Raw genomic sequence first — 13,362 nt, forward strand, 5'->3', positions numbered from 1 at the left:
TGTAGATGAGCAGTGCAAGTAGAGCCGCGTGTGTTCACTTGTCCCTGTTCTGCTTGTCCCAGAGACGTCTGTAGAGCGAGTTCTGTCTGCCGAGCAGGTCAGCGTGAGTGCCGCGGTCTGTGATGCTGCCGTTCTCCAGCACCAGGATCTCGTCAGCGTCTGCTACTGTGGAGAGACGATGCGCGATGCAGATGGAAGTCCTGCCCACTGTCGCCGCCTTCAGAGCCTGAAGGATCGCCTGGAATACATACATTTAGTTAAATTTATGCTTACTTTAATATTGCTTACTTGAACAAAATTACACTTTAGGTAAAGATTTGTTTTTTTTTTTGTTGTTGTAGATAAAGTAACGCTTAGCGACGATGCCGCCTGTTGTTAAGTGGTGAGATTTAAAAAAGATTGTTATTTTGGTCGTTGCATTTTATTTCATACAATTTATTGTTATTTTACTGTGGGTTACTACTGCCTTGTCACTTCTATTGTTATCTCTGTTGTTTTCAACGAAAATGTGAGGGAAGAAACATAATTTAAAACCAACATTTGCCCGTGACTTTGTTTGCGCAGAATTAAAAAAAACTTTAATATTAATTACTAAAAAAAAAATTAGGTCGGTTCAATAATTTTGGAGTCTATTCAATGCAAAGAAACAAATAATCAAATCTTTTTAAATTTATAATATTAATATATACGAATACTGTCCATCAGCAGATCTGATGATAAACTTACACTTTCAGTGATGGAGTCGAGGCTGGAGGTGGCCTCATCAAAGACGATGATGGGCGAGTCCTTGAGTATGGCTCGGGCTATCGCCACTCGCTGCTTCTCTCCCCCGGACAGCTTCAGCCCGCGCTCTCCCACCTGGGTCTCGTACCCCTGTACACACACTCTCCTACACTACCTTGTCTAGCAGTCTTACCAATGTCAGTTCTATATGAAGTCAATTAGGAAATATTACACTCAGAGATGTTTAGAACAGTACAGAGATGTTTAAGACTTGATATTTTATGAAGTTATCGCATAGAACCAAGTGCATCTCAGCCTTGGCACTGGCTTTACGATAAAGATTTCTTCTATTTGCCTCCTTAAATGAACAACTAGCTGTTCCATGCGGCTTCATCCATATAAAATATCATTTATTTTATTATTTCCATTGAGTACAACGTTCAATTTCAAATGTCAAAATTCAAATGCTTAAATTACAACGAAGTTCTTCATTTTTTTTTTTTTTTTTTTATAAGAGAAGGGGGCAAACGAGCAGTGGGAACACCAAGGTGAATATTCATTGGACAATAATAACCGTTACCATGACAACCATGCTGCTATAGGTTTGCGATTTTATCCTTCTCTCGAATAACAATTTGTTTCAATTTCCTCACCTCCTAAGTTTAATAGCGTGAAGATATATATCCTAAAGCACGTCCTAAGTATAAGGCTTTATGTTACATGAATAATTATTCAAAAATATGACGTAATTAGTAAGATCCTGCGTCACAAAGCAATGTTACCTTGGGCCAGGTGACGACAGAGTTGTGGAGCTCGGCCATGTTGCTGGCTGTGTACACATCCTGGTGCGGGCGGCTCAGGTCTCCGTAGTGCAAGTTGTGGAAGATCGTGTCGTGGAACAGCACGCAGTCCTACATACATACATACATACATACATACAATACAATTACAGACACAGGAGAAAATTTTAATCTATACTAGTTACCACCCGCGACTACGTTCGAGCGAAATTAAAGAAAAACATTATTAACAGTTTATGTGTTCCTCCAGATTATGTTCTACATCTATGCCAAATGCTTTAGAGATTCGTTGATCTGGAGATACATAGTTTCAAACATCCATCCATTCATCCATTGAAACTTTCCAATTTATAATATTAGTAATATTTTATAGTTTAAGTGGTATTTAGTACAGAAGACAGGCAACAAGTGTAAGTAATTCCGCGTACAGTCTAATTAGTGAGCGTAGCGGAAAAATAAATGTAGTTCTCTTTCCCTTCCCACCTTTTTGTTATTAGGAAAAGATGAGAAGGGGAAATGGATTTGACTGAAGAGGGAATGCATAGAAAGAGAATATCTTTCTGCGAATCCCTTCTATCGATTAAAGATAAGCAACTCATCTACAATTGTAGATATCTATGGACAACGAACACTTCGCTATTTTGGCGAATTCAATGTTACCTGTGGAACGATGGCAATAGCTCTTCTTAAACTGGTCAGATCCAGATCCTTGATGTTCTGTCCCGCGATAGAGATCTGTCCGGACTGTGGCTCAAAGAACCGGAACAGTAGTCGCACCATCGTCGACTTGCTGCCAACAAACATAACAATTAAACATTATTATTGTTACATATATAACAATGGTAGACATCAACAACAACATCTGCTGCACGAATTGTCCTCGCTCAGTGAAATACCACGACCTCACAGAAGACAGACGTCAAGTGGAAGCAATTCCACGTACAGTCTGATGAGTGTGATGACGGAGGACTCATTATGGTCCTCTTTCTCTTTCCACCCCTTTTTTTATAAGGAAGGGGAGGTGGATCTGATGGAGGAGATGCATAGGAAGGTTAAATATTTTATTTTTGTGCGTCTCCTCTTACGTCGATTGAGGGTAGGCAACGCATCCGCAATTGCGAATGTCTATGGGTAGCGGTCTCATCGCCATTTCGGCGAATTCATGTGGTAGTGTATATATACGCAGACCCAGTCAGATGATACCACTTTATTTTACTTACCAGAGTAATAATTGAATGCAATTATTATTAGATTTAATTATGTATATGAAAAAAATATAATCTACAACAAACAGATAAAATTCACCACAAATCGTAATATTTTCTTTCATCATTCATTCGTTCATTCATTCAGTCATTCACCACCACCAAGAAAAAGAGAGATATAGGGAGAGACATAGAGTATGAGAGGGAGTCGGAGAGATAGAGAGAGACGTACCCGCTTCCAGAGCCGCCGACAATCCCGATCTTCTTGCCAGGTGGTATGGAGAAGCTGAGGTTGTTGAAGATGGGTTTGCCATTGATGTACTTGAAGCTCACATCCTTGAACTCAATGCTGGCTGTCTGCGCCGTCACATTCAGGAGAGGAGCCTTCGCCTTTTCCTAAACATTACAATAAAGCAATTAAACAGCAGGATGTACTGGAGCTGGGTCGTTGCCATGACAACCGGAGCTGACCTTGATCCTGGACTGCACTGTCATGAGAGTGAACATTGTCTGCATGTCGATGAGCGCCTGCCGCACCTCGCGGTACACCGAGCCCAGGAAGCCCAGGGGAATGGACAGCTGGAACAGCAGCCCGTTCACCATCACCAGGTCACCCACTGTCATGTTACCTGTCACAAACTTTATATAAGTACAGAAAACTCATTTAGAACCTTATTTCAAAGAGCTAAGGTTCAAATTGCTTCGCTCTCATGGAAATGAAATCTAGGACTTAAACATCTGATACCTTCAAGATAAGTGAATATTTGTAGCTACCTTGTGCTATCTCCTTGGCGGCCATGATCATGATGATGCTGAGACCACCGCTGAAGATCGCGTGCTGACCGAAGTTGAGCGCCGCCAAACTGGACGCGGTCTTTAAAGACGCATCCTCATACTTCTTGAGACTCTGGTCGTATTTTTCTAGTTCGTATTTCTCGTTGTTGAAGTACTGCAAATATTTATTTAGTTACATCATTGAATGGAATGAATGAATGAATGATTTAACTTTTATAACCGTAATTTCAAAGATTGATAGACAAATAAACAATCAAAACTAATTGAATAAGATAACAGCATGAAGAGAAAGTTCAATGAATGTATAACTGAATGACTGAATTAATGATTGAACGTACTTTAACAGTTTCGTAGTTGATGAGTGAATCGACAGCCTTGTTGCCGGCCTCGTTCTCGGCCCTGTTCATGTGCACGCGGAACTTGGTGCGCCATTGCGTCACCGCCAACGTGAACAACGCGTACACTCCCACACAACTGAACGCCACGCCTGCGCACACGCATACATATTACCTTTTGGCTAAAGGACAATATAATAAATCAACGCTAATTATAAATTCTGTAAGGATAAATAGTTGAAAATGACCTGCAAATGCGAAACCCCCTTTGAGACCCAATATGGAGGATACTAAAGCGAGCTCGAATATCGTCGGCACAACATTGAACACCATCGCCGATAACACAAAGTTGATGGCCCGCGAGCCTCGGTCTATAGTCTGAAATCAACAAAATCAATTCATTTATTCAACTGGACTAACATAAAATATAAAAAATTGTTTAAACTTTCGTGAGACATAATAAAGGCAACAAATTGTATAACTAAATTCGCCCGCGACCGTTTGCGCGGAATTAAAAAAAAAACATAATAAGTAGCCTATGTATTCTTCCAGAATATGATCCACATCTATGCCAAATTTCATCGAGATCTGTTCAGCCGTTCCGGAGATACTTTCAAACAAACATCCATCCATCCATCTAAACATTCGCATTTATAATATTAGTACGATTAATTCATTCACGACCACGTTACAAGTTTTTATCGCCAAGCAGCATACCTTAGATAGAGCTCCAGTTTGTCTGCCGAGATGGAAGCTGAGGTCGAGGTTGTGCAGATGGGTGAAGACATTGCAGGCCAGCCTACGTATGGAGTGCTGCGCCACCTTCGCAAACACCGCGTTACGCAGCTCATTGAAACCTGCCGCGGTGGCGCGGGCGATACCATCTGGAGAAAGCTCAGCGTTTACACAACATGATCATAAACCAGATCTCTTGTCCGAATGAACACTAAACAAATTGATACTTTAAATGTTTCACTTTTCCCTTTAGACCTTAAATGAAATCATGATTCTTTTAATTATATTATCCCATTACTCGGTTTCTGTGCTTAACTTAATAGGTAACTATTGTATTGTAGTAAATAATTCCTACACATATATTGAAATTGTGAAATGTAGCACTTTATTGAGCAGTTATCATATAAAAAAAAAATTACTTACATCCGACCAATAAACTGAAGGCCGTTGTGCCCAAAGCTTGTGGTACAGTCGCCATTCCCAACAATGCATCACCCGCTGGTGTGGTGGCTACGTGGTTAACCTCATCCACTGCATACTTGAATAAGAAGGGAACGGAGACATTCATCACCTTCGCACCAAACAGGAGAGAGAGCGACAGCATCACTCGGTTTCTGATCATGGCATTATCCTGTAAAATATTAATACAGCTTTGTTTAATTTTAGCTGTTGTTGCCACTAACATAGAAGGGGGCCACCGTTAAAAATTAAGATACGACTTTGAGGTTTTAACACCTTGTGCGCTGACCTCACGTGAGTGGGATAATGCCAGGGAGATAATACAGAGATAACACAAATTTTTTACGTTTTCTTCCTAGAAGTAACAATATTAATGTAACTTCAATAGCATATAAAAACTTACCAAATTTACCGTAGTTTTCTGAGCCTAAAATCTATGTTTAAAACATATTATTATCTCTGGTTAAGGATGTATTTTTACAGAGATTTTAAAAACTCACGTATAGTATGTTATTAACTCACCCTTGGCCAGACATACTCCATCATGCCCCGTATCATGTCCATTCCGGAAACAGGTTTTGCATCACCCAAGTTAATATCTTCACGGGACAAAACAGAGGCACCTGGGTGAAAGCAGTCTCTCTTTTGGATACCTAGGGATGGGACATCATATCAGGACTCTTTCAGGATACAGGTAACTCGATAAATGGGATACGGATGCAAGCGGACAAAACAAACAAGGATAATGTGGGAAGGATGAAAAGAGCTGCATTCCAACCAAGTATTAACATAAACATGAAATGGCATAGCTGTGAATAGAATATTTCCAGTGACGAAATTATTTAAAATTAATGCAAAGGAACAACTTGAAGCAGTGTTTAAAAGGTTTTGAAAATTGTTACTAATTTAAAACAGTACTTTCATATCCTAGAGTATTGTAATTAAGTTATAGATATTATATTAATAGAATCATAAATAACTTCATAACTTAACTAGCTGTTGCCAGCAACTCCTTCAGCGCATAGTTGAAAAACTTAACTAGTAGCCTATATGTACTTCCAGGCTATGTTCTACATCTATGCCAAGTTTCACTAAGATCCATTCAGCCATTTTGAAAATACCTTCAAACGAACATCCACCCATCTAACCATCCATCCATCCATCCATCCATCCATCTAAACATTCTTATTTACAATATTAGTAAGAAAGTTAATTTCCATTAGCTGTCATATTTACTTTAGTAACTACATCAAATATAACATATATTTTTTTTATGCAGTGCAATGACTAAAAAAGATTATAAAACAAGGAGCTATTTTGAATGTAATTAAACTGACACATTTTGTATTAAGAACAAAATTGAAAATATGGTCTATATTTATGCATAAATTGTTATGTTTGAATTAAAAATGAGCATGTTTCTGTTAAGTGTCATAAAACAACTCATGAAATTATCACAGTATATATTTACAAATATTTTTAGTATATAAGTGTGACATTTTTATTAGTACCAAATTTATAGCTATACATTTACAAGGTCAAGTTTAGATTACGCAACTCTCTACATTTATCGAATTTGATATAAAACAAAAAAGAAAATTCAATACAAAACAGATTACCGTTATCTTTTATAACTTACCAACTGGAATTTTTCCAGTTTTTGGCTTGTTTGCCAGCACCGCCGCCAAAACATTTTTTGCTGTATCAGATCCAGCTGCATTGTTTGGAGAAGATGATGAATAGTACTAAAATTAAAACAATTTCTTAAATAATGATTTACAATACAAAAACAAGAAAGACATAATTTTTTGGAAAACAGTGGCACTTTGTAATACACATAACCTACCCTATATGAACTAGCCGAAGCACATTGTTTACATATAATACTAAACTGCGGTTTATTTAATACTACTGATTTAATGTTACAAAATGATCTATTAAGTTTTATATGATTATGAATGAATTTATCAAATTTCCTATTTGACAGCAGTGCCGCCGCCATGGTCGCAGAATGACAAACTAATGTCACTTTATGTTTATGTCAACATGTAATCAAATGATACCAGTGTTGTCAACACAAAATATGATAAAGAATTGAGTTGTCTGGACGAGATCGCTTGTAGCGATAAGGCCGCCCTAGCTATGTAAATTAGTTTTAGTCATGTCTTTGTATACTTTATTTTAGCAAAATGAGTCAATAAATAAATAAATACGAAATTCTCTTAAACATCTACTTTGTTTTTTTGATATTTTTCCTTTTAAATTGCTTCAGGATAAATAGAAAACTAACAAATACTTAAATGAAGCCCTTACCGATGCCATTTCCAGTTCATAAGACAATCAAAAACCACTTATTTAATGCTAAAACCACGACAAGATTGCGCTCATTTTCATAGTCTCCTTAGTATTAACCAGCCCCAAAATACTCCTTGTGTTTTTACTGCTTTCTCATCACTTTTTTTCAAGGCAGATTGTTTTTCTTGTAACTGTTGCAGTTGTTCGCAAAGCCATAATTAGAAATCCGGTTCTAACATGCTTCCTTGCCTTTTTACTTACTTAAAAATTATAATTTGTTTTTATTTAAGAAATATTATTTCCAATGGACATTATGAATTTACTAAAAAAAACTTTCTTTTCATCTAACATTTAATAAATTTCTCTAATATCATGACATATTGACACATAAGTTCTACACAATTATTTAAAATAACACATTCACTGTTATAGCTATTTAATTTATTAATTGAACATTTTATTTCATTCAGTTTGTCCTTTATCATAGGTATAATTAAATCTATAAGCAGTCTATCATCAGAACAAATGGCAGCAGAATAAATCAACCTACTTACATCAGTATTTTCTTTATAATAATATTTAGCAACCATTAACAGGCCATAAAAATTAAAACTGAGCCCCCGTAAGTCAATGTACAAACCTTTATTCAAATTGTGGTTACTTATAAATGTTAATTGATCTTGAGAAAAGCCAATTGTTTTAGAATTTAAATATGTTTTTATATGATCAAAGCTGAAATTGACACAATCCAGTTCATTAGCTGGTATGAAGAAACCATACTCTGTAATTAATTTTAAATTGTGACTGTCCCCATAGCAAATAAATACCTGGGAATGGGGTTTAAAATTGTTTTTTGTATAAATAGAAAATTGTACATTTGTAAATATATCTTCATGTATATTGTTCACTGAAACATTTTTTATATTCCTACTTACTACTAACTTAGTTTCATTCTTTGCATTCGGACTGTGGTTTATCATATCTAAATATGGGCACAGAGATATTTTTGTATTATCACTAACCATTGCAATTATTGAATATTTGATGTCTCGCAAATCAATGACATTAGTCAAATCCATAAATACACAGCGTGTGTTTACTGTGAAATAGGCCCACTCAAATACAGACTTAGTAAAATATTTTTTTAACTGATCTACTATTGCATAACTACTTGTGGTATTGTTTAAAATTTCTTCAAAAATATTAAAAGATTTTTCTATTACATCTTTCTGTTTTAAAATCACAGATATTATATCTTTATCAATGTATGATAGTAATTCACTTGGTAAAAAATAAGGAACTGTGTACTTTTTAGGTAAGCTCTCTAAATAAATATACCATTTCGTTTCTTTACCTTGTAGTTTAAGATAGACTAGATAAAAGGACATTAACGCCTGGAATGATATTGCCCGACTATATTCTATGCAACATTGCTTCTCATTCTCTAAAAATATACTACAAAAGATTTTATCTATTACTAAAGTTGTTACATTAATAGTCAAGTTTAAAGGAAGGTTGATTAGTTCATCTCCGGCACAAATCTTCTTTTTTGTGAGCACTCCGCGTCCAGTGTCTTTAAAAACCGCTAGGCCCAATTTTTTATTTCGCTTAACACCATGTTTTATTAACCAGGAATTCAAGGATATTAATTCCTCGCTATTATTACATTTGCAATAATCGGGGTCTTTCTTTAATTTCCTTTTTCGTTTAGTTCGGCCCATGTTACTTTAATGGAACATAGTGTAAATTTTTCTTAAGGAGACAATATATTCTTGGTAGCACTTTTACTTTAATTTTCTAGTATTTCAAACAATTTATTAATCCATTAACAATTATTGTAAGCTTTCATTGAATAACGTTGTATAAAAACTTAATTATCAATTGAATAAAGATTGAAGGATGTTGTTTGTGTATTTATTGATTGCTATTTGACAGTGACATAAAATATCAATTTGACATTTCTAAAAGTTGTTGCCATTTTCGAACAACTGTTATCATAGTTCGAAAATCTTACTTGAGCATTTTTAATTAAACGTGTTAACAATATAGTCCTTCTGAATTCAAATGAATTATGTTATGAGCTAGGACGTTGTCTTTTTCTGAAATGCATTCTTACGGAGCACTTTTCATTTGCTCTTTGTGAACTTTCAGTGAGTTCAAGTGACACAGCTAGTCTTTGACGTTTAGACTTAGTTTGAATTTTGTTTGAAAATAACGTCTCTTAAAAACGAATTGAAGTTCGAATTTCGAAAATTGTGAAGTGTTTAAGTTGTGCACTTTTTAGAGGAACAAGTGTATTTTACTACGATGTCTCAGCAACAAACTAAAAATAGTATAACACTAAAAGGATCTGCCCAAATTATTTGCGAATATCTAAGTTAGTAGAAATATCTTTTTGTTTTTTTTAAAAAGGTGTCAGTTAACAAACATGTTTTAAAAAAACGAATATTTCTAAATAGTTCTTGCAAATGTATTACCACTAATACTATATCTATAAGAATATCAATATTCATACGAACATTATGAAGTTTCGATTAGGTGTAATACTAATACTATAAGTACTAGTAATAGTACATCTGCATTAACTAAAAGCTTTTTTTTTATATTAATTTTTCTATAGACATTAAACATATAGTTTCATTCTAGGGTTTGCTATCAATTCAGTTTTGTTCCAAAGAGGTCTGTACCCACCGGAGTCATTCAAAGCAGAACAAGAGTATGGTTTAACATTACTTATATCTGAGGATCCACTTATCAAAGGCTTTATTTCAGACATCTTGAGAAAGAGCGAAGGTAATTATTAAATACGTAAAAATTATTACTTACACCAAACCTTATATAACAGAGATGATCCATCTAAAATATAATACCATTACCATGCTTTTAGTATTCATTGAGACAAGGATAGTGCTTCTTAATCTCCAATAGTCTAATGCTTGAAGTTATTGAAAACCTATAGCATGAAAATAGGTTTGAATTTGTCATGTCGTGAATGTCATAGTCTGATACAAGCTTTAAGCTCAGTTAAAATTTTTAAAGAATTGTTAGTTAATTATCACAATAATCTGCTAATTTTAAGGGAGATAATTTTATTTTTTATTTACAGAATGGATTCTCAAAAAGGAGGTTAAAAAGCTTTCACTTGTTATAATAAATGTTTCAAATAAAGAAGTACTTGAATGTTGGGATTTCAATGTTCAGTACGAGGAGGGGGATGTTGTTTTATCTAAAGAGAAAAATGAGAAAGTAAGCAGCAAGGATTTAAAGAAAATTCAGCTTGAAATAAGAGATGTTATGTTACAAGTGGCGGCAACTATATCTTATTTACCGCTGTTGGACTGTAGGTGTTCATTTGATATTTATGTTCATGCCAACCCTGAATGTAATATACCTGAGAAATGGATGGAAGCTGCCCCTATCTCTATAACTAATGCTCAGAATGTGCAACTCAAATCATTCTCAACTAATCTTCACAAGATGGATACTGTTGTCACTTATAAACTAATGGATTAAATTAAGATTGTTAATTTTAGGAATGTAATTTATAAGAACAAAACTCTAAAATGTTGATTACTACTGCTTGAAGGTAAGAATTCTTAAAAAAATCTTTTTTTTTAATTAAAGCTTTTATCAAATATGAACATCTGTAAAATTTCCAGTAAAAGGTAAATCAATCTTTAGTATCAACATTTTGAGTGAAAACTGCTGCTAAGTTGAATTAAATGTTTTAAGAATTAATTACAATTAATATGATACTGTAATTGACATAACTTGTTTTTTTATTTATTTATAAATAATTAGTACCAAAGATATATTGGCAGTTAACAATATTAAGCACCGCAAAAAGCTTACGAAAATTGTTATGATTACTAGTAAAAAAAATACAATTTTCTGAAATGTTAAATAACGATTTTTAGTTCTCTCTATGAGTGTACTTAACATGATAATTATTTAAGTTACATTTTTTAAAAAGTAATTCCATTAAAAATTAAGTTAGTAATTTAAGTCTATAAGCTAAACCTCTAGTATTTTAAGTTGTAAATATATATTAATCTTTTCAATTTGATTTTTAATAAATTTTTTGGAACTATATTTTTTTTAATTTAATTGCGACTCTCACCGTAAGTATCCAACAAACTTCACCTGGCCAAAAACATACTGTTTCCTTTGTTTTTTCGTTAAGAAAGAATGAGATGTCACTATTTAGTAAAAGGCTGTGGAAATAAACGGAAAGATAGAAATATAGTTACAAGGAAAATAAAAATACTAACATGATTTTAATATAGTTTATTAAAATAACAAAGCACTTAATAAGATTTAAAAGCTACAATAAATAATTTCTATTCAGCAAATAATACTGTACAAAATTGTTAATACAACTTAACATTTCTCACTCAGAGACAACAAACTAAAACGTGTTCGCGAACATTTCATAGCGTGAACGAATATTTTTTACATACATATCATTTTAAAATATAAAAAAATGTTTTTTTTTTTTATTTATTAAAAATCGTTGAGTAAATTTTAAAATGAATAATATACTATTATTTCATTACATATTTATATTATGTTTTTTCTCTATTAAAAAACTACAAAAATAGGTACATTTAAATGGCTTAAAATGTTAATTGGTCATTCACATATTTTATATATATATTTTTTATGTAATAAGTCAAGTCCAAGGAATTATTTGCTTTCGTGTTTTTATAATTGTGTTTATGTTGTGAAAATTTATGTATCAAAATATTATCTAAATTAAAAAATGAGTACTCAAAAATAATGGTAGTCCATTGGTTTTTTTAATTTAAATTTGGCATTAACATTTTTAAAACAGTAATTAATATTACATTGAGTAGGTTTTATTTGTTATATTTAAGTACAGAAAGAATTAAATAGTTTTATTTTAAATGATTTGGTTAATGACGTAATCGTACAATGCCTGATTTAGTCGTACATATAAAACCGATATTATAATTTGATTTAAACTTAACATTGGAAAGTTGTATTTAGTAGGAGTATATCGGTATTTATTATTTTATACGCAGGAATGCTTGATTACGATCATACGATGAGCAAATCTAGATTCTAGAGTCTTCATATTGAGTTATTCAACGTTGTTTCACCATAAACGTTCGCCCATACCTGGAAATAGAAATATGTTTTATTACATTTATTTGGTGTTATTTTACAATAAGATCTGTTTCACTTGAACAATGATATTGAAATAGAAATTAATATTAAAAAAAAATTAGATTTAGAGATTTTTTTTCAATCTAACCCCGAAACAGTGAAACATATCTTTCAGTTTACTAATAGTACATACGCTATTCTAAGTAAAGACCTAAACTTTTTATATAAAAAATACCAACATTTTCGATGAAAGTGTAACATAGGGTACCGTCCGCTTTTTGTTAGAGACCTTTTTTAATGGAAAAAGTTGACAGTTGAACAAACGGCCACTTGAAATCGAAGTAACATAGAGTTGCCATTTGAGTATTAGTTGCCTACCTTTGGGCGTCAGAGAAGTAACAGATGTTATAGCGGGCACTACCACTGTAAATTTGACCACGTTTATTTGTTTACAATGTTTAGGTCTTGAATTGGAACAGAGTATACACAAAGATGCCAACATGCTGTTACCATCGGCTTAGTTATTGTTATCTCACAACAAATACTAAGTTTTATAAATATAATGATAATAGACATGCAACAAGCATGCTACATCTAAACATTAGTAACGGTGATCAAGCATTAGTGATTGGAAATAAATGAAAAAATGTACAATCAATGGATTTGTTTACATTAAATGATAGAGTGTAAATAACATTTTTTCATTTCAATGCAATAATGAGTGCTGCGTGGATGGTATTGTGCACGACGGAAAAAAATTCAATTTTGAAATACATACCATTTACTTCATTCCATCATATTTTGTTCTCATTTCGTGCCAAGGGTAGGATATTTATACGAAAGAAAAAAAAAACAAATTAAAATTATTGCCTCTCTGTTAATTCC

At 33.3% G+C, this 13,362-nt stretch overlaps 4 protein-coding genes across 5 annotated transcripts in view; 1 reads left to right on the forward strand and 3 right to left on the reverse strand.

The window, feature by feature from the left end:
- LOC106710948 (iron-sulfur clusters transporter ABCB7, mitochondrial) lies at positions 1-7,146 on the reverse strand. 2 transcript variants are annotated; one of them, XM_014503137.2, is made up of 14 exons: positions 6,899-7,146; positions 6,692-6,797; positions 5,575-5,705; positions 5,017-5,224; positions 4,576-4,742; positions 4,107-4,236; positions 3,862-4,010; positions 3,503-3,677; positions 3,200-3,357; positions 2,961-3,124; positions 2,184-2,313; positions 1,506-1,634; positions 727-873; positions 1-238 (listed from the first exon to the last, which is right to left on the reverse strand). In XM_014503137.2, the coding sequence occupies exons 1-14, from the start codon at positions 7,052-7,054 to the stop codon at positions 35-37; spliced, it is 2,154 nt and encodes a 717-aa protein (XP_014358623.2). In that variant the 5' UTR covers positions 7,055-7,146; the 3' UTR covers positions 1-34. The 2 variants fall into 2 exon arrangements, with proteins under 2 accessions (XP_014358623.2, XP_014358625.2); XM_014503139.2 differs by having other exon boundaries at positions 5,575-5,651; positions 6,899-7,144.
- A 545-nt stretch (positions 7,147-7,691) lies between these two features.
- Positions 7,692-9,239, reverse strand: LOC106710972 (SET domain-containing protein 4). The gene has a single exon (XM_014503166.2). The coding sequence runs from the start codon at positions 9,066-9,068 to the stop codon at positions 7,692-7,694; it is 1,377 nt and encodes a 458-aa protein (XP_014358652.2). The 5' UTR covers positions 9,069-9,239.
- A 318-nt stretch (positions 9,240-9,557) lies between these two features.
- LOC106710976 (mitotic spindle assembly checkpoint protein MAD2A) lies at positions 9,558-10,867 on the forward strand. The gene is made up of 3 exons (XM_014503171.2): positions 9,558-9,724; positions 9,994-10,140; positions 10,454-10,867. Exons 1-3 carry the CDS (start codon positions 9,655-9,657, stop codon positions 10,858-10,860), a joined length of 624 nt encoding a protein of 207 aa, XP_014358657.1. The 5' UTR covers positions 9,558-9,654; the 3' UTR covers positions 10,861-10,867.
- Positions 10,868-12,286: 1,419 nt separating this feature from the next.
- The window catches only part of LOC106710953 (protein vein), a 54,998-nt gene continuing 53,922 nt past the window's right edge, over positions 12,287-13,362 (reverse strand). Inside the window, exon 6 of the mRNA XM_014503145.2 lies at positions 12,287-12,489. Coding sequence (XP_014358631.2) covers positions 12,467-12,489 — 23 coding nt within the window. The 3' untranslated portion in view covers positions 12,287-12,466. The remainder of the gene's footprint in view (positions 12,490-13,362) is intronic.

The sequence above is a fragment of the Papilio machaon genome, chromosome 6 (genome assembly GCF_912999745.1).
Source record: "Papilio machaon chromosome 6, ilPapMach1.1, whole genome shotgun sequence".
NCBI classification, from domain to species: domain Eukaryota; kingdom Metazoa; phylum Arthropoda; class Insecta; order Lepidoptera; family Papilionidae; genus Papilio; species Papilio machaon.

Excerpts from the sequence above, each read along its gene's own strand:
- LOC106710948 (XM_014503137.2), bottom strand. The coding sequence starts at position 7,054 with ATGGCGGCGGCACTGCTGTCAAATAGGAAATTTGATAAATTCATTCAT. Across the intron at positions 6,798-6,898 it reads CTTCGGCTAGTTCATATAGG|TACTATTCATCATCTTCTCC; the intron begins GTAGGTTATGTG and ends TTTTAATTTTAG. Across the intron at positions 1,635-2,183 it reads CTATTGCCATCGTTCCACAG|GACTGCGTGCTGTTCCACGA; the intron begins GTAACATTGAAT and ends GTATGTATGTAG.
- LOC106710972 (XM_014503166.2), bottom strand. The coding sequence starts at position 9,068 with ATGGGCCGAACTAAACGAAAAAGGAAATTAAAGAAAGACCCCGATTAT.
- LOC106710976 (XM_014503171.2), top strand. The coding sequence starts at position 9,655 with ATGTCTCAGCAACAAACTAAAAATAGTATAACACTAAAAGGATCTGCC. Across the intron at positions 9,725-9,993 it reads AATTATTTGCGAATATCTAA|GGTTTGCTATCAATTCAGTT; the intron begins GTTAGTAGAAAT and ends GTTTCATTCTAG. Across the intron at positions 10,141-10,453 it reads CATCTTGAGAAAGAGCGAAG|AATGGATTCTCAAAAAGGAG; the intron begins GTAATTATTAAA and ends TTTTATTTACAG.